Source organism: Trichomycterus rosablanca, chromosome 18 (assembly GCF_030014385.1).
Source record: "Trichomycterus rosablanca isolate fTriRos1 chromosome 18, fTriRos1.hap1, whole genome shotgun sequence".
Classification (NCBI taxonomy): Eukaryota; Metazoa; Chordata; class Actinopteri; order Siluriformes; family Trichomycteridae; genus Trichomycterus; species Trichomycterus rosablanca.
In genome coordinates, this window is record NC_086005.1 from 8,056,982 (window position 1) to 8,081,372 (window position 24,391).

Below are 24,391 nucleotides of genomic sequence, written 5' to 3' on the forward strand. Positions count from 1 at the left end.
TTGGCCGGTGTGAATCGTTTGCAAACTATAACTATTAAAATAGAATAAAATGAAACAAAATGTGTCCATCAAGTAATCTAAAAGTCATTCAACAGTTTAAAGCCTATTTTTCAGCTCTTTTGATTATTGTATTAATACAAACCCCTTAAAGAAAGAGTAACACGTTTCACAAATTCTCTGGTGTAAAAGACTCTTCACTTTCAAATACTGTATGTCTTACTGTTAAATAATTTACCTACACATGGATTATATGGCCAAATATGTAGACTCTCCTCATTACTGAGTGCTGGTGTTTTAGCCACACACATTGTCAACAGATATATAACATTAGTTATATACATTTTATGCTTTAGACTTTGGGAAAGCCTTGTTCTGTTCTAGCAAGACAATCCAGTACTGTAGATTGGAGGCTGTCAAAGCATCAAGTAAGAAAGGAAACCCCACATCAATGCACATGTATGTAGTATGATATGTACAAGAAAGCTTACAGTCGGGTGTTCAAATACTTTTGCCCATTTGTGTATATCAAAACGATGTTATCTGACGTGATACGCTTTTTATTTACTATGGTAATAAAAATACTTTTATGACATCTAGTGGACGAAATTACAAATGACAGTCCAACCTGCAGCCTAACATTTACTCTTAAATAGCCCTAAATAATAATTAAGGGTGTGATATTGTAATTGTTAAGTGGTAAGGCTTATGGCAAATGTTAATAGCAATAATTGTTAATGTATGTTTGCATAAAATACTGAGGAAAATTATATTTTGATGGAATAACTAAGTATGGAATAAAATGTAACTGATAAGATGTAATAAAGTGTGCACCACCTGGCCTTTTTATTTAGTAATACTGATGACCTTAAAATAATCATTAACATTAAGAACAGGCCACTGCTGGTAAAAATGTACTTTTTGGGTTATTATTTGAGGACCTTTGTTTTTTAACTTTCATTCAAGTAGGCATAAAGCATGTTTAAAGGGGGGAAGGATAGTATACTGTTACTACAGCACCAATGTTGTTGACCTTAACACACAATTTTTTGTTATCCACACAAAAAGTGTTTATTTTTTAAATGATACACAGGAATGTAAGACCAGTGCATTGATACCTTTTGACTGAGACATCACAACAGCCTGAAAAACTGGGAAGGACTGATTGTTAGAAAGTAGTTGGAAGTTTTGGACCACCATTTCATGTACTTACAATAGGTGCAATCAGACTAGCCCGATTTAGAAAAATCACTGGCTGTATCCTAGCATCAACGATAAGTTGGAAAGTCATGCCACAAGTACTTACTGTACTTACTTGTAAGTCTCTTACACTTGGACTCTGACTTTTATTTAAAGTATTTATTTAAAGTAGCCTATGGGTCATTCTATAATTTGGGGTACATTTCACATCTCCAAAAAAGTACAAAAAAATTGTTCTCTCTCAATAGAACAATCAGTGGTTCAAATTAATATATTCCTTTAGTGTAACATATCCACTAGTTGCAAAGCTTAAACATAATTATTTTTTATTTTATTTAAAAGGGCAAGTAGATGTAGACTACTAGGTAACTTAGTTGACAGGTAACATAGTTGACAATTTCCCTATTTTGACCCATAACTTCAGTGGTAGACCTTGCCTGGCTGACCACATGTCATTTCTTGAACAGAATAATGTCTAATTTGAACATACATTTGAATTAAAATTATTAAACAAATTGTAACCATAACAATGTATGTAACATAGTTGACGGTCAATTAATATACTCATTGACAATGTTCTATTATAGATAAAATATTTTAAAAAATAAGAGGACATTCACCACAGTTTGTTCAATATGCCCTCCACAGAGAAAAATGATATCATGTAATGCTGGTCACATAGTTTTAGAACAAACCATTTTTGAGTTGCTGAGTGGAGTTCTGTTAGTAACATAGTTGACAGAACTTTTGCGGACAATAATAAATAAATATATTTAAATTATTTAAAAGAGATATTTAAAATATAAAATATTATTTTTCTTTAGTATTTAAACTATTGAAATAAATGTAAAAAAAGATGTTGATGCCCTTAATAATTTTATTCATTATTTTGAAACCAAGGCACCCTCAACTTAAAAAACAGACACAGCAAAAACTGTTCATTTAGGAACATCATGACAAATTTCAAGCTAAATGAAGCATAGGATGCACATAATGTTTTTGTGATATTACAACATGTTTTTCATTAATAGGTAAAATATGAAATTTTTAAAGAAAATTGTTAGAATAAATATAATTATCATCACTGGACATGGAATGTACCCCAAATTATAGAATGACTCCTATACGTGTTCCAATCATTCAGTTACAGAAAAAGAAAATTACAAAAATCATTAAAATCCCATCCATGTCTGTTTACCTTTGACCTTATATTTTTGTGTACTAATGGATCATACCATTTAATTTAGGTTTAAAGCAGAAAAGCTAGAGAACACACGCCTTATTCACCGGCGGGTTTAAATAATGAATGTAATGCATGCTATCTCACACTGTGTACATACTTTTAAAGCTGTAAAGCGTCAGATACAGACAGAACTTCAGCTGCGGTTCATCATGTTTCATCAGTGGCAACAGTATCCATCAGTGCTGACTGATGTTCTTATTTAAACACGCCGCCATAACAAAGAGAAACGTGATTAAAACAGGTGAAATCACTGACCACACCCGATAACCACATACTGCAAATACAAGTTAACCCCGCCCCCAGTTATCGACTGACCAATCATGGCTTCCGAGATATGAGCCAGAAACAAATTTCCTTACGTTAAGCTTCACTCACCTATCACTGTATTAGAAACACCACATTGCACACATAAGCACTATAACTAGGGTGATCATATTTTGGTTTTTAATGTCGTTGGTGACACCATGGCAATGTGTATGGGGTAGAGGTTTAAATAGTTGACAAATTAGTCAATAACCATTCAGCTGTGTTACTGAACTTTAATAAATGTACAGCTGTTCTTTAACAAGGGCCTTTATGGTCAGATAATCTTATTCCTTCACATTCAGCGTTAAGCCCTAAACAGTAATAACAACAAATAAAAAAAAGCTCTTTCTGTTGCACTGAACATGTACTAAAAGTTACTTCCATCAGCCCAATATTGAAAATATCTCATGATAAACTCAAATTAACAAATAGGCTAAAAAGGAAGAAAATTGATCAGACTCCAAAACTTAACCTTATTTAAATGCTTTTGCATGACCTGAAAACAGCTAATCTGTTAATAACTACAAACATTTACATCCCAAGAAGAACTGGAAGATGAACGAGTTTAGTAAGGAACTGGACTAGTAAGCAAGAAGGTCGCTGGTTCAAACCCCACCACTGCCAGGTTGCCACTACTGGGCCCCTGAGCAAGGTCCTTAACCCTCAGTTGCCTAGACTGTATACTGTAAGTTGCTTTGAATTAAAAAAAAAATGTAGTAATACTTGGAAACTAAAATTGTGTACCTACACAATCTCTATTATTATGACTTGATCGATAACATTTTATATACTATTAGTAATTATTATGACCAATCAGGGACAAAGTTTTCCTGCACCTGTAGCTGTTCATTAATGACAGAAACGTGCAAAGTACAGTGTAATGTTTTAATAATGTCAACTGTAAAGTTAAACCCAGGACAGATGAAAGCAATGCAGGGCACACAGACACTGAGCAGGATAAAGAGCTGAGAACTGATATTTAGTTATTGTACAGAATACCTATTAATGAAGCACAACATTTGCCTTAAGTATAAGTATAAATATGCATAAGTATGTGTAAGTATGTGTAAGTGTGTGTGTGTGTGTGAAAGGTGACATACAGTGCAAAGTACTCAGTTTAAACAGCGCTCAAGGCACTGGGACTTAAAATCACTTATTATATAAAAGTGTTACAGAAAAATAAAAACATGTTGCACTGTAAGCTTTGTGATACCAGAAAGGTTTTTCTTTTAGCCATTAGAATTCAGTACTATTTCATTCAAGCAGTGCTACTGTATTATGATAGCATTAAGCCTGCACACTTTAATGTTAAATTAATCGATAAATATCTGTTTTTACCTGGGTTACATTTTTGTTACTTACACAATATTACAAAACTAGAGCAGAGTAAGCAGTTCGACACAAGCTGAAATCTGAGAGGAAAAGTCTGGCTCAGTCCTGAGACGCAGTAATCATTACCTATACTGTACATGCACAACAGCAGATATTAATTCAGTCAACAACAGTCTTTATCCATTACATTAAAAAAAAGCAAGCACAACATAACAGTATTCCAGCCTTAAAATAATGCAACCAACTCAGACTCTGTTTACACTCATCGTTTCATGTTTTTAAAGTACCAGGATCATACTCAGATAGGGATTTTCCAAATAAATATGCAAGTATAATTGCACATAGTTAATACAGATTTAAATTCAATTGCTTAAGCCAATTCAAAAATGTTTAAAATGCAATTTAGCCACATTATTTACATTAACGCATCATAATATGCATTCATTAAACATCCATAAAGCCTTATATATCACCATAAACTTGTTGTGCATGGGCAGCAGCCCCAACTATATTTATTTATTAATTTATTTATACAATGATAAGCCAAAACTTTAAAACCCCACAAAAATGGCATCACAATGCCTCTTTCATAACAATTGTGCATGTCACGGTCAGGGACGTAGTCAACGTAAATGTTGACTGCAGCAGATATCATCAGCATAAAGACCTGAGTGACGAAGACCAAATCATTATGACCAAACAACTGGACTGAAGTATCTATAAAACAGCAAGGGATGCTTACAGACAGATATGGTGAATACCCACCAACAGAGGTCTGGAAATGGTCAGATCACAGACCGCCTACAGCTTTTTGTCCATGATAACCTGTTCATGTTAAAAGCACCTACACTGCGCATGCAGAAATATTAGAACTATATTGTAGCAACAGAAGAAGGTCGACTGGTATGCCGAATCCCAATTTCTCCAAGATTATCTAGAAGGGCAGGCATGTGCATGGTTTATCTGCAGAAGAGAGGGTACCAGGATGCACTGTAGAATGATCCACCTTGCAACATTCAGAGGTTATAGGAAACTACTAATAATGTCCTGGGAACAGATACCAACAGACTCCTTCTGATGTCTCTGCGGGTCAGAGCTGTTTTGATAGCATATTAAGTGTCTGGTCCTAATGTTTTGGCTCATCAGCATATAATTAATTAAATACAAGGAAATACACTCTTTACAAAGTGCCAATTCATTCCAGTGCATCACACATATTAAGGCACTTACACCTAGGGGCATGCAAATTTGCCATTGCACTTAATGCATTAATAACATTTTGCATAAAATAGTGCTAACTAGAAATCACAATGTTTATGCTGTTTATACCAATTTGAAGTTCTAAAAAGCATAAAAGAGAGGTGAAATGGAGTGCAACAGCCATTTAACAGAAAACACATAGTTAGATATACAAGGAAAGGTATGTAATGAGCAGATTTGGCTACAAACACTATTGACAAAATCTTAAGTTACTAGAATTAACTTTTAATTATGCAGATACTGCTTGGAAGCAACCCCTCAAAACACAAGCCATCCTGTACACAACAAGTGCTATAACTGTAAAATCATGACAAGGTGAGGTACTAGAAAGTTACCTTAAATTGCTATTTAGTTGTTAGACAGAAAATTATTTACAAAACCTCTGTTTTGAAGCAAGATGACACCTACCAAACTGTCCTGTTTTAAGTAGACAGACCTGAAGAAAGAAGCATCACTCCACTCTGTGTGGTTGTTTTTCATCCCAGACTTCACCATTATTTACTCAGAACAAGATCAAGTTTCCTTTTACCACATCCTAATGTTGGTAAGACACATAACTACAGAGTGTAGTTAAAGTGTAAATGCATGTGGTTCAAAATATATCAAGAAACATGAAACGAGCAGCTGTAAACAGAGTCCAATCATTTAAAAGAAACAATGTAGGGTCAGTAAAGACAGAATAAAACATGAGCAATGTGTCACTACAATACTTTCAGTCTAAGGTGCTCAGTATATTCCAACAACAGATCACTCATCTACAGGAAATCAAAATAAAACAGTGCATGATGCAGGAATTCAAGAACAAGACATATTGGTACATCAGACCCAGTTACATTAATCCAGTAATGAACAGTCAATAGAGTGACATAGCATTCGAGAACAGAGCACTATAAAACGTTGCATTAGGTAAGTATTGTCTGTGATAATGTAACAGCAGACACCCCCCCCCCCCCCCCCCCAAAAAAAAATACTAATAAATGCAAGATGTTATACCACATTAAGACATAATGATTTTAATAAATTATAAGAAGGAATCAGGTTAAAGTTCAGTTTTTCCAGTGTATTCCACCAAGTGTATGTTTGTAGTGAAATTAAACAATCAGATAAGACACACAGTACACAACATTCAAGCAAACCACAGAAGCAGGAAAACACTGGTCTTAAAATCTATCTTCTCCATAAAGCTAAGTTCACAAGAACATTCTTGGCTTTCACCAGAAAACACACTGATGTGCATCGTTAGGCTCTTGTTGGTGGAGATTATTTACCCCACAGCACTGGGTAACTCATGTCTCACAGGCATTTCACAAATATAAAAAATTTCAGTAAATAATTAAATGTCAAAATAAATGAGTAACAATTAAAATGATTTCATTTAAAATGAAATTGTATATTTTTTGTACAATAGCAACACATTGTAATCCACTTAACAAATAATAATTTATCAATATAATCAAAAACAAAATCTAGGGTATTACAGACTTTCATATTTGCCTACTGCACATAGGGGCAATTTAGAGCAGCAAATTCACCTTTTGCTTGTGGTTAGGAGGTCAGAAGAAACCAAAACTGGAGAAACATGACCACAGACAGTGTCTAGAATCCACAGCACCCAGGAGCTGTACAGCACCCACATTACCTGATGCAACACTATGTTGCCCAGGAACAATTTTATCCCATTTTTAAAAAAGGAGACTAGCTGATGATGCATAAATTGTGACAAATTGCATACGACATTCTTAGTAGTATTTTAAAAGCACTTTCAATGACACTTATAATGGTGTGTACGTTCAGTATAGTGTGTGTTTAGTATATCAGTGTGCTTTAAGCATAGTGATGTTTGTTTAGTACCATGGTATCCATTTGCACTCAGAGAACAGGATTTCCCTTACAATGAATCTGAAGACTGAAAAGAGAACATGCTGTTCAAGTTGGTGAGCATGCACAAATATTTTCTCCTCTCGCTAACGTTTTCAGCTCATGGTCTTGTACTAATTGCTTATACAAAGAAAAAAAAACAACATTCAATACAACACTTTGCAGTTCTAGAAAACATCAGAAAGCTGTTATGAAATCAAAATAAAGAAAGAAGCCAAAAAATGTCCTTGTAAGCATGGCCTTATTCCAGTACAACAGATACACACTTTAACCAGTGGTTGTAATGCAATTAGTAAAGGTCAATAAATATTACATTTTAATATAAATGTTTAAAACAAACACCATGCTGCCTAACCAGCACCAGAACATAAATAAGAAATGAATGTCAGTAACTGTGTGGATTATTATTGGGTAAAAACTTTCAATATGATTGTCACGTGTTTCAACACAAAAATCACATTATTAATCAAGTTTTTCCCAGGACAGCCAAAGTTCATCCTTTGGTTTATCTTAGTAGCAACATAAGAAAGAAAAGAACTGTTGTCAATGTCTATATATAGTATTCACTTAATATAGCAACCACACATGATGGATTACTCAGTCTGAAAAGCTGGCCAATTTGCCAGTGTCCTGGAGTGTACGGAGCACAAACAGAAAAGCAGGATTAATGGTGTGTTTAAGAAGTGCTAATCTTAGCTCCTAATCCTCTCCTGTCTAAATCATCCTATAGCACATTGTGTAACAGTCATATTGTACATTAAGATTCTAAACTAACTGGAAAGTGAGCTCATCTAACACAAGGAATGGGCACATTTATTTTCTAATAATTATCTAAAGAATTCCTACTATTTATTTATGTAATATGGTATATTTGATGTACAGGAATGGGTAGGATACAGACAAAAATTGAAAAAGTACTAACAAAAATACTAAGACAAGACAAATAATTTCTTAGTGGATACGAAAGTATCAAGTAAAAGACCGCACAAGTTAGCACGTCATTTAGTCCAACAAATCAGATTTATATTCAAAAATATAAGCACTAGTAAAAATAATCCAATCACAAACCTGCCAAAACGTTTGTTCTGAAAAACAGAAGCCAGTTTGGAGGGACAGAGCAGGTAGGATGTTTTGGAGACAAATTTAGGGAGAAGAGATTGATAGTTTAGGCATGTGCAGAAGAGGGATAAAGAGTTCTGTCAGGAGAAGGGTGGTGAAGATGGAGAAGAAGACCAAGAAGGAGGTTTATGGACATGGTGAAGAAGGACATGCAGGTGGATATAGGGTGACTAAGGAGAATGTTCAGGACAGAGCAAGATGGAGACCAATGATCGACTGTAGCACTACAGATTTACAGTTTTACTGGATACAGACTAAGCGTAGCATTGCACTGAATAGTAATATTAGTAAATGTAGTGTATAGCTACATTTAAAAATGAATTTTGCTGAAAATCAGACAACTTTCGTGTTTTGACTATTAATTAGTTATAAGTTTCTTTCTGTAAGTACTTTCTCATTTTGAACATATAAGAAGTGTTTAACAATGCTAAAAATTTAACAGCAAAAATAGCCAAAATGCCCATCCCTATTACTGACACACCTAAGAATGTGAAGATGCTAATGCTAAAATGCTAAAGTTATGAGAACAACAAGGCAAGATATAATAAACTGGTTACAAAAAGAATCCATTTGTTTAACAGTAAAATCTAGTAGACAATTACCCACATTTCTGCAAAGGCATTTTCACATTAAAACCTCAGCACAGGCGTACACACACACTCTCTCACACACACACACACACACACACACACACACACACACACACACACACACACACACACACACACACACACACACACACACACACACACACACACACACACACACACACACACACACACACACACACACACACACACACACACACACACAAAGAGTAGTAGCAACTCTTAAGCATATGATTTATTGCTAATTCTGGACAATCTCACACTTACCCTGTCACACACATTATTAAATTAACATCATTCTGTTCACAGGTTAAAGTTTAAGTTAGTCAGGCCTCAAGGTGCCTCATAAAACCTTCTGGTTTAACAAAAAGCTCCTAAGATAGCAACGTTCGTGGCCTAAATGTGCCCTGACTACAGGAACCTCCTATGATTTCACCGGAGAAATGCAAGGCCCAAAAAGGCAGCCAGATCCTGTGAATAAAGGGCCTGGCTGTCAGTGCGAGAGGCCTTTCATCAGTTCATGTTTTGTTCCTGGTGAACATGCGCTCAGCACGCAGCGTGAGATGCTGAAGCTGGTACTGTAGTACGTCAGTATCGGCAGGCTCGCTCAGACTTATCTTGTCCAGGTTGAGGTAGTCCAGAGACTTCGAGTGTGCCCGCGTAGCCTTAAGCAGGCAGAGTGGCAGCGACCCATGCAGAGCTTTACTGGGCTCTCCGGGCGTAGGCGACCTGAAGCGGACGTCGCCTGAACTTGGCATTCGCCTCCTACGTCGCCCATCAATAGCAGGGATGTCATAGGGTTGGTAGTAACGGCTTTTGGTTTTGTAAACACGCGAGCTGCGATGCAGCCCTAAATCTGTAGGTTTCTGGATAGAGCTGGGCAAAGCCTCTGTGCCACTCTTCTCTGGACCAGACCACTTGTGGGCCAGTTTGAGAAGCTCCTCACCAGTGGTGAAGCCCACCAGGTAGTTAGAGTTCATGTGAAGGATCTGGTATCCTGAGACAGTACTTTTAATGGGTGAGCATGGTGTGCTAGAGCAGCGTGGTTTCTCCACCTCAGGTTTTAGTGTGGCTTTGACCTCAGCAGCAGGTAAAACAGACACGGGGGCCCTGGACACTCCACTGACCTCCAGTTCCATCTTCACAGACATGGCCTGGCTAGAAAAAACAACACAGAGAGCTTTTTATCAGCTTTTTTTTTTTTTTAAATCACTTCAGATATAAATTTGGATTTTCACAAAAACAAATATACAGTAATAGCACAACATGCTATAATCTGTGGTTTTTGAGACACAAAGTGAAGAAGTCCCTGATGAGTGCCCGTCTGCCAGAATAACATGGACATATGGTAGTGCATGCTGCCCGGCCAAACACATGGTCCATGATGACATATTGGCATAAATAAATCTTACAAACTACACTCAGACTGAGGCTTTAATCTGACTCATGCACGTAGTGTACACAAAAATGTTATGATCCATCAAACATAAACAATACAAAAAATACTAGTGAAAGTCGACTGCCACCAATGGGTGAACATTATAACACATTAATACAAAATTAAATTGGTTGAAAAACAGTCTTTTGCCTTTACCTGTATTACTCAGCTGACCTCCAGTTGCTAAGTAACAGCAACAACGCTGTCAGCTTTAGCCAATCATTTAACCATTAGTTTAAAACTGACTAATGCATTTACCAATGTGACTAATCTGATTTGAAAAACAGGTTTGCATACTAAGGTTAAAAATACCGTATTTGCTTGTTTTTATCAGATGTGGGTTTTAGAAAGTATACATGTGTAGCACGTGACTGCATACAGTAAAACAGACCCTGTGGATATACACTGATAAGCCATAAAGGGATGTTAAAGACTAACAGATTAAACATTAACCGAAAAAATCAATCATTGTTTGGTTGATGTTGTTGATTAAAAATGTCCTTTTATTTCATAGCTGAGGCTTGATTTAAGGTGAAAATAAAGCTCCAGTTGTCTATTCCATACAAAAAACAGGGGCACTGTTAATTTAAGACTCACCCAAATAATTAGGGCCACATTCCCCTGTTTACATTTAGCAGACGCTTTTATCCAAAGTGACTTACGGTACTGTGACAATATATTTTCTAAGCAATTAAGGGTTAAAGGCCTTGCTCAAGGGTCCAACAGTGGTAACCTGGCAGAGGTGGAGGCTTGAACCAGCGACCTTTTGCTTACTAGTCCAGTAACTTAACCATTAGGCTACAACTCCCCTTGTGCAACTGGTAATTAAGAATAAAACTTTAGGTTTGGTACACATAACACTGGCTTGTAATGGGTGCCATATTGCACTGAAGGGTACCATGCAACAGAAAAGGGGCGTGAATAGGATCTGTACCCCCAACTATCATAATTGGAATGAACTTATTAATGAATGATTCATACACTTACAATAGACATGCATTCAAACCAGTGGGGTGTACAGTACATAAAACTCATATAGTGTTATTAAAAGTATATTGAAGTCTGTATTAATGAAGGAATTGATGCTAAAGTCTAGGAAAACCTTTTATGCCGTTTCAAAAGAAAATCAACAACAACCCAGCACATTTAATTGAAATATGTGTAGTATTTAATATCAGATTTGTCTTTTATATATCAGATACATTCCATTATTGATTCAGGGTGGAGGTAGAATGCTTTTTAATGCATGTGTAAATTAGGCCTGAATTACTGTTGTTAGAAATGAGTGGAAATTAAATGAATATCATTGTTCAGTGTAAAAATTAATATAACAATATTTGAATTGTTTTGAATACTACAAAGAACCTGGAGGACTAAAGGAAACAGTGAAACAGATGCAGAACACAATGTGATCAAAGCAAATGTATGTTTTTTATAAAGGCTTTCCAGTTATATAAAACAAAGCAGATTCATTTCTATATTTCAGTTCTGTTTCTGAATATAAAGTAAATCTAAATGTAAAGTCAATAATACATCAACTGAATCAAGTAGGAAGTCATTTGGTACATTTCCACTCCAAGCCATAAACACCTGCCATAATCGTGCGTTTTTAGTGTTAACAATAATAAATCATTCTTGTGCTTCAAAAATATCAACCATTGCAGGTTTAATTTATTATATTAATATAATTTTACTCTGTTATAAAACGGAATTCAATGCAATTTGGACGGTTTGCGGCCTAGATGCTAACAGCAGAACTGCATTATAAAGAGCTGAGCTGCATCCTGCCGTCACTGCAGAATGAGCAACAGAAAACGCCGGATTATTAAATATCATTAATATTTTTACAATTATTAGTTAAATAAACCAAATGAATCAGAAGCCCTGCTGGTGTTCGCTCCAAGCTTATAATCATCTTTCACAGGGGAGCTGGACCACTTGTAATGTAGCATAACCGCCCCGGTTACACAATAGCACTGTTAATACACAATTACAGTCGAATTGTTAGATATGAAGTATTTCGTTTTGATTTAACAAGCTGCACCGATCACGTATTAAAAATGAAGTAAATACATGAAATAATGAAAGCACAACAGACCTGTTCGGTTAGCCAGCTCCGTCCCTACACGCCTTGTCTTGTCACTGTAGTATCGGTATTGTGGAAGGCCAAAGGAGCCCAAAACCTCTGATCCTACAGGCACCTCCCACAATCAGGGATGCGCTCGATAATAAGCATGTTTCTTACTACAGTGGTACCTTGTAACTCGAAGTTTTTACCCTTAAACTCGAAAAAAAATTGTAATTATTTAATTTCAAATTAACATTGAACAACCGCTTTGTTTAGCGCTTGGCTTGAGCGGTGCGGTAAGACGTCATCAGATTGCGCATATGAGACGAACCTGCATTGTGTGGAAAACTGTCAAATTCAATCTGAAAGCTCCACATGTATCTGTGTTTAGCTGGATTCTTCTCACTGTTTCACTTTTAATTTGTGTTATTTTGTAAATTCTAGTTTTCTTTCTTTAATATTGTTTATAACACTTGAGAGTATGGCACCTTAATTTCGTTATACCTGGTATAATGACAATAAAGATATTCTGATTCTGATTCTGTTACAGCTCGAGGTTCTGAGAAATCGTAAGAATCAGCTTTTCCAAGGGAGTCTAAAACGCTTATTGTTAAAAAAAAAAAAAAAAGGTTAACGTGATTTAATGTATTAAAAGAACGACATCGTTTTTTTCAGTTTATACGTGTCAAAAACAATCCCATTATTTTACATTAGCCATGGGACCATGGAATGCATTAACAGGTTTCCTATACATCCTTATGTGAAAAAATACATTGAAACTCGATGCCTTTTTAACTTAATGCCACTCCCATAACCAACTGACATCGAGTTTCAAGGTACCACTGTACTTGTTTACTAACCTGTTACAATTTGTACATAATTTAGTTCTTAATTTTTATGATCCACTGTATTCAGGCTCTGGCTATCCACAAGACAGTGATACACTATGTATACAGTGCCAATAATTTCAAGACAACATAATTTCTTACACTTTTACTCAGTACCTCACATTTAAGGCCAGTGTAGTGCAGATATTTAGGCCAATTTAAGCCTGAAGAGCATGGAGGCAACAGAGACAAAGAAGACAGAAGAGTGTGCAAAACCTCTCACAGTAACTGAGGATGAGGATTAAACCCAGGTCCCCAGGACCCAGGTTGCTTTGTGTCACAGTGCCATCACAAATATTACATTATTACTCAGTTATCAAGAATAATTTTAAATATCAAAAATTGTAGCAATTAATCCACACATATTTATCAACATATACAGTGTATACATATATAGACATACAGTACAACAAAATTCTTTCTTTGCATATCTCAGCTTGTTTGAAAGCTGGGGTCAGCCATCGTACGGCGCCCCTGGAGCAGAGAGGGATAAGGGCCTTGCTCAAGGGCCCAACAGTTGCTAAATTTATGATGTAATATAATCATGTGGCATCATATTTTAATTACTGGTGTTTGTAGTAGCAATTCCCCATGTGAGCGTAGGGTTGCCGAATTTGTCAACCAAATAATCCTTACTCCTGACCACCATCAAAAGCACCATAAAACAGCATGCAGGCATCAGAACTGGAAATCAGAGCTAAGGATGAAAGTCAGCTGGTTTAACAATCCTGTTTACCCCAAGACTACATGTACTGTTTACCCACACCAGGGTGCACTGTGGATGATTCACATTGTAATCAACAGAAGTTGAAGAATCTGCTGCTGATATCCTGGTACCATCTACCTCAGGTGTTCTCAGATGCTTTGTGGAATCCAGGTCCTAGTGGGTCAGAGCTGTTTTAATAAGAAATTATGCAGATGGTCTGTAACAACTGTGAAAACAATTAGCTTGACATGGTTTGGCTACACTTGTTTCCTTAGAAATTATTCTGACTAAACTATTGTTATTCTTATGATAATGGTCTATATATTTTACCATGGTGTCCCAACAATTCTATAAATGTGTAAAATATGTCAATTTTCATTAAGAGTTGAAGAGTAGTGTGAATAATATTACGTCAGTTAATAGTTTGTATCACAATAAACTGGTTGACTAATGTAGAAATTTGTGGATGAAAAAACATGCCATATTTAAAGCTCTTAATTCCATTGCCAGTAATTGTATATACATTTTAGTAATAAATATGTTGTATAAATAGTTAAAAAACTACTAAGAGGCCTTTTTAATGAAGGTATATGTCAGCCTAAAAGAGCAGCATACACATCATTGTGTTTCATTATCAGTTACATGAGCGTAACATGCATATAATTATCAAACCACACAACAGAAGTTCATCCAAGGTTTATTCCCATATAAATACAAACATACATGTATATACATTCTAATTTATGTAAGTTTATGATAACATATGGTTATGGTTTCTGGTTATCATGTGATGATGTGATGGAAATATATTTCACAAAGGTAACTCTAAGGCAGATTTTTCACCAAATTTAGTAAAATAAAAATGAAAGATTTTTCGTAACCAAAAATATGTATTAAAAATAGCACTTCTTTATTACTACATTTCACTTTAGATTTTAACTTGAGATCCAGAAAGTGCTGGGCTTTTAAGAAACTATTATAAAAAAACACTAAGATACTTCTGATCTGCACTGTATACATTTGATTGTACTTTCTAACATTTAAATACACAAATGTAATAATGACAATAAACATGGCATTGTATTTGGCATTTAAAGTGGGATGAGTGTATTTAATATTTTACATTCTGTCACTGTAATACAACTGTTAAAACTGGATTCTTTTGAAAATAAATCCCAATGTAACATGACATGAACGTTGTCAGCTTTCAAAAGTGGACACTGAAATTGGAATGACATGAAATGGGTTATTTAAAACATAAAAAGTGAAGGAAATAAAGCACTGACTGGTCTTGAGTGGCACAACAGACATTGACAATCATTCAGGGGTGACTGAACTAAGTATCAGCAATGCTATAAACCATCAGGTGGTCAAGAGCTGACTGATACAAGCAACAGAAATGCAGTTCCTGGGTCAATCATGTGACATGTCACATCTCTGTCAGGACAGTTAGCGCACTCTGTTTAGAGAATCCTGGGACATCAAATACACTGCTTGTCTTGAAGAAAGCATGTGCTAGCCTTACGAAATAGGTGGCTATTTCTATAGAGGGGGCATCAAATCATATGATGACCTAAACTGTAGTGTAAACTGTACTCAGATCATCTGAAACACAGCAAACAGATAAACAAAGGACAATCAACCCAGATTAGGATTATTCATACTTTCCAAACAGGCGTTTAGACTCGTCACATATCACAACGACAGTGGGAGCAGACCCTGTCCAACGATCCTACCATGAAACACGGCCAACTGTGTTTGTGTGGATGCCCAACCAAGTTCAGGATGGCGAGTTTAAACACGCCACAGTGTGATAGCGTGTTAGACCGCTGCACCTCCCGATAAACCCTGAATTGATAAATTAGCTAACACTGGCTTACAGCATGGTGTATTCCTGCCTTGTGCTAGTGTTTCCGGAACAGATTCTGGATCTAAATGTGATCCTGTTAAGTATGGAGTAGTTACTTAAGATTAAAAAATGAAGACTAATATGATGAGTTCTTAAAATGCATCAGCTTTTCCAACTAAAGCAGCATTTACAGTTTGTCACCCAGCACTGATACACAGACACATGGTGACAAGTGAACAGCTCTGAGTAATCTGTAACAATAAATAGCTTCTAGGGTTCTGTTGACATGTCAGTTGGCATCATGTAAACAATGTAAATAAATGTCTGAAGTGGATAATGAATGTAGAAATCAAAACAATCACAGTATTGATCACAGTTTATAAATATTGTCAGTGAGAGGCTTTGATAGGAACTCTGTGCTCAGTGTTGATAGGCTTATCAGTGCTCTCTGATTAACAGCACTGTTTAAGCAAAAGACTTTCAGTGTTTGTTCAGTTTAACAAAATCTAAAACTTCTTTTTCTTCAAGAACATTATTTAACAGGCATTTCTCTGTTACAGTCTCTGGTTTTGAAAAGCAAGCCTGCGGTGTGCGAGACGTTTGCTTGGCAAGCTGGTGAGAGTGAGCTGCTTCTGCTGCTCTCTGAATGTTACTGGTATTGATCTGTTTTGAAATGATATGATGGCGTTCATCATAAGAAGATGGCTGATGAGTTTTTGTTACACTATCAGGAGAACAGGGTGCATACTGGGTAGAGACCGTACAGCATGCTGCCCATGCTTGAGTTTGGGTTGATGTTTTATCTGGCTGGGTTTCCTGGCAGGCTGAGATGCTAACAGCATTGCGCAATGATGTGGTGCTGGGTTGAGCCGGTGCTTTCCTCTCTGTTGGCTGTGGAGATGAATTCTGCAGCCATGCCTTGTCGCCACGGGCAACGTGCTGAACAATGTCTGCTTCATCTAAACAGGCCGATCTGGAAGGAGAGCCAGTACTGACTAGGGAGAATAAAAAAAAATCTTTACATTTGTGAGTCCTTAATTATCATTAATGCATATGAACATCTGTGATTGAATTGCATGTTTGAACTGTAAAGAGTCAAACAAACTGAAAAGAATCTTTGCTTACAGATGCTCAAATAGTTATTCTCTGCTATACCAAAGTACAAGGATTTTCAGCATCCTAACCCCCCTTCCAAAGAACATCTACCACATCATACCAAATAAAAGCAGGAATTATATAATAAATACCTATATAAAGACGAAATAAAGTATGCACTGTGTAGTTTCATTTACCTCTCATTTAATCTCACAGTTTGGGGTTCGCGCTGCCTCTATAGAAGCTATTTTTGCCCTTTTTGGTAAAAGCAAAAATCCTCTTTGCATTTATTTCAGTTTGGTAAAACATGTACAATGTTTTTTTTTTTTTTTAAGGTAAAAGCAAAGTAGTGGAAAGCCAATTTTTAAAAAGCATTGGAAACCTGTACATACAGTGTATCACAAAAGTGAGTACACCCCTCACATTTCTGCAAATATTTCATTATATCTTTTCATGGGACAACACTATAGACATGAAACTTGGATATAACTTAGAGTAGTCAGTGTACAGCTTGTATAGCAGTGTAGATTTACTGTCTTCTGAAAATAACTCAACACACAGCCATTAATGTCTAAATAGCTGGCAACATAAGTGAGTACACCCTACAGTGAACATGTCCAAATTGTGCCCAAAGTGTCAATATTTTGTGTGACCACCATTATTATCCAGCACTGCCTTAACCCTCCTGGGCATGGAATTCACCAGAGCTGCACAGGTTGCTACTGGAATCCTCTTCCACTCCTCCATGATGACATCACGGAGCTGGTGGATGTTAGACACCTTGAACTCCTCCACCTTCCACTTGAGGATGCGCCACAGGTGCTCAATTGGGTTTAGTCCATCACCTTTACCTTCAACTTCCTCAGCAAGGCAGTTGTCATCTTGGAGGTTGTGTTTGGGGTCGTTATCCTGTTGGAAAACTGCCATGAGGCCCAGTTTTCGAAGGGAGGGGATCATGCTCTGTTTCAGAATGTCACAGTACATGTTGGAATTCATGTTTCCCTCAATGAACTGCAGCTCCCCAGTGCCAGCAACGCTCATGCAGCCCAAGACCATGATGCATGCTACCACCACCATGCTTGACTGTAGGCAAGATACAGTTGTCTTGGTACTTCTCACCAGGGCGCCGCCACACATGCTGGACACCATCTGAGCCAAACAAGTTTATCTTGGTCTCGTCAGACCACAGGGCATTCCAGTAATCCATGTTCTTGGACTGCTTGTCTTCAGCAAACTGTTTGCGGGCTTTCTTGTGCGTCAGCTTCCTTCTGGGATGATGACCATGCAGACCGAGTTGATGCAGTGTGCGGCGTATGGTCTGAGCACTGACAGGCTGACCTCCCACGTCTTCAACCTCTGCAGCAATGCTGGCAGCACTCATGTGTCTATTTTTTAAAGCCAACCTCTGGATATGACACCGAACACGTGGACTCAACTTCTTTGGTCGACCCTGGCGAAGCCTGTTCCGAGTGGAACCTGTCCTGGAAAACCGCTGTATGACCTTGGCCACCATGCTGTAGCTCAGTTTCAGGGTGTTAGCAATCTTCTTATAGCCCAGGCCATCTTTGTGGAGAGCAACAATTCTATTTCTCACATCCTCAGAGAGTTCTTTGCCATGAGGTGCCATGTTGAATATCCAGTGGCCAGTATGAGAGAATTGTACCCAAAACACCAAATTTAACAGCCCTGCTCCCCATTTACACCTGGGACCTTGACACATGACACCAGGGAGGGACAACGACACATTTGGGCACAATTTGGACATGTTCACTGTGGGGTGTACTCACTTATGTTGCCAGCTATTTAGACATTAATGGCTGTGTGTTGAGTTATTTTCAGAATACAGTAAATCTACACTGCTATACAAGTTGTACACTGACTACTCTAAGTTATATCCAAGTTTCATGTCTATAGTGTTGTCCCATGAAAAGATATAATGAAATATTTGCAGAAATGTGAGGGGTGTACTCACTTTTGTGATACACTGTACATATTTACAGTTTAATCATTCAGACACAAAGCACATTACAAGTGGAATGTGTTGGTTCAAGAGATGATTTTTCTCAGCTGCACCATTAAATTACTATAAAAAGGTAATAATGCTTTTCGATTAAACAAACTGTTAAATGTGTAACTGTTAACATTAAACACATGTAGGTACACTAAACTTAGTTCTTTTTGTAAGCTGTTCTTATTAAAATGTATACATGCCTGTTAATGGGTGCTCTGGTGACTTCTTTGCTGACTGAGTGAACGGGCAAGGTAGAACCTTCGCAGGAGTATAAGTGTTTAATGGAGCTTTCTTTCCTTGGACAGCTGAGAAACACAGACATGATAAATAAAGAATCAAACATTAGATGTTTTTTTTCATCTCATACAGACTAAGTGGCGGCTGCTTCATTTTGTCCTTCCTCTACCTGGTGAGGCTGTAGAAATGTCCAGCTGAGAGTCATGAGATTTGGCGATGGAGGCGAGGAACTCGTCGACTTGTTTGAGGGACAGCGAGTTGTGAAGGGTTTCCAGCGGACAGATGGAGGGAACCATGGAGTACAACTCAAAACCTTAAATGAAAATAAAACGCGCTAATAAGTGTTCATAATAATGGCAGCTGAACTGAAGTGAGTGTAATTATCTGATGCACCCAGACAGTCACACAGATAAGACATTCTGTTTCCTGAGAAAACGACAAGGAGCAACAGCACCATCAAACTGAGTTTGAGGTTGGCAGAATGGAAGCAGGTGAATAACAGAGTACAGCACACCTCACTAGAAGCTCTATCCACCACATCATCACTGGCCAGGATGATGAAAGCCACACTATAATGATTACAATTTACCATGAAATGCAAAGGTTTTCATACTCTTACAGCAAACTTACATTTATAACAACAAGGTACAGTACTTGACAGACTAGGTTTCACTGGTGTTCTGTCATTAACAGAAATGTCAAAATAACAATTAAATAGTGTATGTTAAGATATTAATAGTACAAATAAATAAAAGGACTCCTGTTTAAAGTTAACACCTCCCTTTCTGATTAAGATACCCTCTAGTACACTTGGAAGCCCACTCTTTGCCTACCAGTTTTCCAAATTGCTTGTATCTGCTAGCAGCTTTTGGAACATCTTGTTATATTTGCTGCCTATCCAATAACAGAGAGATTTATTGAATTACTTAGTGTTGTTAGATGACATACACTGCAATTCCTCAAATCATCAAAACAGGTCTAGAGACTACAATTGTTTTTAAAAAAAATCTATCAAATTTGCCTCATTTACATAATAAGCATAATCTTTCAAGCTGAAAACTAGTCCAACGTGGGCACTTGGGTAGCAGAGCAGTCAAATGTGCAAGTCCACTACCCAGGCAATGCGATCAACCTGGCCAGGGCAATTGGCTGTGCCCAATTTTTACTGACCAGTGGCAGATTCACTTAGAGAGCTGTAATGTTTAAAGAATCATACTATGCTCATTGCTTTCCTCCGTCACCTCAAAGGTTGCATGGCGCACTAAAATGCTGCGTCACCCAAAAACCCAGTATACTATTACAAACTGTAGGAGTACAAACATCGCTAGCACATACAGTGTTAAACTACAACTACTGCTAAGGATGGATAAGCAAATACAAACATTATAACCCAGAAAGAAAAAAGCTGCTTTCTACAAAAGGTCAGAAATCAGAGCCAAAACAAAAACAACAAACAACCGTTAAACAGGATACAAATGGTGAAATTAACACTTACCACAGAACATACTGGAAAACACTGACCCATTTAGTAAAGCAGAATAAAAACAAAACAAAACAAAAATGATAAAAAATAACACACTCAAAAAGAACTAACTTTTTGAATTTCATGAGAAAGCTTGAGTCACACAGCACATATTTATTTTATTTCCCTAAACAGCTTTATTCTGGTAAGAGTCACAGCAGGTCCATTTCATTTCTATTGGAAAATACTGGGCACCAATCCATAACAGGTTCACTTCCTCCCCGAGATAGCCAATAATGTCTGTGTAGACGCCCGGCTGACCGATGGCACAATGGTGGGTTAGCGTAATAGACTGCTGCGCCATTTGAGCGACTTAAAAAAGTGTAAATATTTAGCTACTAGCATAGAAAGAAGAAAATTGACACCTCCTTGGTTCCAGGCAGAATAATTTATAAAATAATTATTTAGCTTTTTTGTTTTCTTCCTGAAGAGTACTGAGAGTCATGTTATGGAAACTAAAGAACGACTGCATTTAACTAAAAACTGCACAGTACGGCGCATTCACAAACATGTGATCATTATGTCATTGCTCACACCCCAACCAAGTATGTCTTATGTTGGTACCCACAAAAATAGTCACAAAATCAGTTTTATGTTTTTCTGAATAGGTGGTTAAAATAGTGTAGTTATTCTGATTTTTTCTGATTATTTCTATTTCTTTCCAAGTGACTTTATTTTGCTTTTTGATGAATAGAAGACAACACCACAAGTTTGTTATAAATATTTAAATTATCAATGCTTTGTTTTTGTTAATTTTGGTCAATTTAAGCTAATTTGGGACACATAAAATATACATTTTTATTAAAATCTATTTCCTTTTCTCCCACACTACTCATACCCTATTACCCAGCTCCATCTTCTTCACTGCTGCAGAACCTGACCGATGAGGACCACACCCAACACACACCCCCTCCAACATGTGGGCAGTTTGTTAACTGCTTCTTTTCACATACCCAGGGTGGGTTCACAGAGAGATCAGTATCCTGTACGGAGAGTTGTGCACTGAACTCCATTATTTCCAGTCTTTGTGCATGAACCACTGACCAGCCAGCAGAGGCCACAATTGCAGCAGCAATAAGGAATCCCTTCTGCTAGCCCTCCCTCAGACATAGCCAAAGCTGATATTTTTTTAGCAGAAAAAGCTTGGGGTCTTAGCAATGGTGGGCTAGAGTGTTTTACCACTGCGCCACCTGAGTGCCCTTAAAATCAGTTTTTTTTAAACAATGACAAATCCCAAATGGCTTTATAGTCACTGTTTTCTTACTATATCTTCTCTTAAAACAAACTGGCACACAGATTTAAATTAGTCACCATACAGTGTGGTTAGAATGAGGCACTTTCAGTCTTCCACTCATATTAAGATCTAAATGACCTTGTATTGCATTTTGCATTATGACAATGGCGTAATAATATTTTCACGATCTAAAGGAGGGACAACTAAATGTTCATGGCACTGCCCTGCAGTCGATGAAGGTACTAAGAGGGGAGGTCTAGATCCAAAACAAAATAATGGGCACGACGGAAAGTAGGGTGTACTGGGAATTAACAAAAGCAAACATACCATTGGTTGGGTGTCGCGCAAATGAGATAGAAAATCTTTTTACAGCAGACCCGCGCGTGGCCTCTGAGAAAGAGAAAAACAGGGAACTGAAAAGTACAACAGCTAAAAGAAAAAGGGGTTAGAAAAGCGCAGAGAAAAGCAACCGTTAGAGGGCATGCAGGAGAAAAGGAAAAGAGAAAAAGAGTGGCAGTTTTAGTGAGTTAGCTGTGTTGGGATTCAGTCAGGGAAAAAGATGCAAAAAAAAAAAAAAAAAACCACTTTTCGGACCACCTTGGTTACAGTGTATCACAAAAGTGAGTACACCCCTCACATTTCTGCAGATATTTAAGTATATCTTTTCATGGGACAACACTGACAAAATGACACTTTGACACAATGAAAAGTAGTCTGTGTGCAGCTTATATAACAGTGTAAATTTATTCTTCCCTCAAAATAACTCAATATACAGCCATTAATGTCTAAACCACCGGCAACAAAAGTGAGTACACCCCTTAGTGAAAGTTCCTGAAGTGTCAATATTTTGTGTGGCCACCATTATTTCCCAGAACTGCCTTAACTCTCCTGGGCATGGAGTTTACCAGAGCTTCACAGGTTGCCACTGGAATGCTTTTCCACTCCTCCATGACGACATCACGGAGCTGGCGGATATTCGAGACTTTGCGCTCCTCCACCTTCCGCTTGAGGATGCCCCAAAGATGTTCTATTGGGTTTAGGTCTGGAGACATGCTTGGCCAGTCCATCACCTTTACCCTCAGCCTCTTCAATAAAGCAGTGGTCGTCTTAGAGGTGTGTTTGGGGTCATTATCATGCTGGAACACTGCCCTGCGACCCAGTTTCCGGAGGGAGGGGATCATGCTCTGCTTCAGTATTTCACAGTACATATTGGAGTTCATGTGTCCCTCAATGAAATGTAACTCCCCAACACCTGCTGCACTCATGCAGCCCCAGACCATGGCATTCCCACCACCATGCTTGACTGTAGGCATGACACACTTATCTTTGTACTCCTCACCTGATTGCCGCCACACATGCTTGAGACCATCTGAACCAAACAAATTAATCTTGGTCTCATCAGACCATAGGACATGGTTCCAGTAATCCATGTCCTTTGTTGACATGTCTTCAGCAAACTGTTTGCAGGCTTTCTTGTGTAGAGACTTCAGAAGAGGCTTCCTTCTGGGGTGACGGCCATGCAGACCAATTTGATGTAGTGTGCGGCGTATGGTCTGAGCACTGACAGGCTGACCCCCCACCTTTTCAATCTCTGCAGCAATGCTGACAGCACTCCTGCGCCTATCTTTCAAAGACAGCAGTTGGATGTGACGCTGAGCACGTGCACTCAGCTTCTTTGGACGACCAACGCGAGGTCTGTTCTGAGTGGACCCTGCTCTTTTAAAACGCTGGATGATCTTGGCCACTGTGCTGCAGCTCAGTTTCAGGGTGTTGGCAATCTTCTTGTAGCCTTGGCCATCTTCATGTAGCACAACAATTCGTCTTTTAAGATCCTCAGAGAGTTCTTTGCCATGAGGTGCCATGTTGGACCTTTCAGTGACCAGTATGAGAGAGTGTGAGAGCTGTACTACTAAATTGAACACACCTGCTCCCTATGCACACCTGAGACCTAGTAACACTAACAAATCACATGACATTTTGGAGGGAAAATGACAAGCAGTGCTCAATTTGGACATTTAGGGGTGTAGTCTCTTAGGGGTGTACTCACTTTTGTTGCCGGTGGTTTAGACATTAATGGCTGTATATTGAGTTATTTTGAGGGAAGAATAAATTTACACTGTTATATAAGCTGCACACAGACTACTTTTCATTGTGTCAAAGTGTCATTTTGTCAGTGTTGTCCCATGAAAAGATATACTTAAATATCTGCAGAAATGTGAGGGGTGTACTCACTTTTGTGATACACTGTAGCTGCTTTCAGAACGACAGCACGATGCCATGAAGATTAATTCAACGTGTTTAAAAAAAAGAATAAACGGGTGCCCCATAGAGTTTATACTAATTACATTACAACCCCACATCTGATCCAAATTCAAATCTTTCATCTATAAAAGCTGTTAGA

General features: G+C 37.6%; 2 protein-coding genes across 6 annotated transcripts in view; both read right to left on the bottom strand.

Annotated features, from left to right (window-relative positions):
* Positions 1-8,805: 8,805 nt before the first annotated feature.
* On the bottom strand, positions 8,806-12,565 carry macir (macrophage immunometabolism regulator). 2 transcript variants are annotated; one of them, XM_063014370.1, is made up of 2 exons: positions 12,480-12,565; positions 8,806-10,101 (listed from the first exon to the last, which is right to left on the bottom strand). In XM_063014370.1, exon 2 carries the CDS (start codon positions 10,092-10,094, stop codon positions 9,462-9,464), a length of 633 nt encoding a protein of 210 aa, XP_062870440.1. In that variant the 5' UTR covers positions 10,095-10,101; positions 12,480-12,565; the 3' UTR covers positions 8,806-9,461. The 2 variants fall into 2 exon arrangements, with proteins under 2 accessions (XP_062870440.1, XP_062870441.1); XM_063014371.1 differs by lacking the exon at positions 12,480-12,565 and adding an exon at positions 10,538-10,551.
* Positions 12,566-14,723: 2,158 nt separating this feature from the next.
* The window catches only part of ppip5k2 (diphosphoinositol pentakisphosphate kinase 2), a 31,144-nt gene continuing 21,476 nt past the window's right edge, over positions 14,724-24,391 (bottom strand). For 3 of the 4 annotated variants that reach the window (XM_063014595.1, XM_063014594.1, XM_063014593.1), the window contains 3 exons: positions 19,404-19,547; positions 19,198-19,302; positions 14,724-16,886 (listed from right to left, as the gene is read on the bottom strand). In XM_063014595.1, the coding sequence (XP_062870665.1) occupies positions 16,372-16,886; positions 19,198-19,302; positions 19,404-19,547 (764 nt within the window). In that variant the 3' untranslated portion in view covers positions 14,724-16,371. Of the gene's footprint in view, positions 16,887-19,197; positions 19,303-19,403; positions 19,548-20,729; positions 20,751-22,317; positions 22,381-24,391 lie in introns of all 4 variants that reach the window. The other variant, XM_063014596.1, reaches the window with a different exon arrangement.

Bases quoted from the DNA above. Each gene is read 5' to 3' on its own strand.
- macir (XM_063014370.1), bottom strand. From the start codon at position 10,094: ATGTCTGTGAAGATGGAACTGGAGGTCAGTGGAGTGTCCAGGGCCCCC.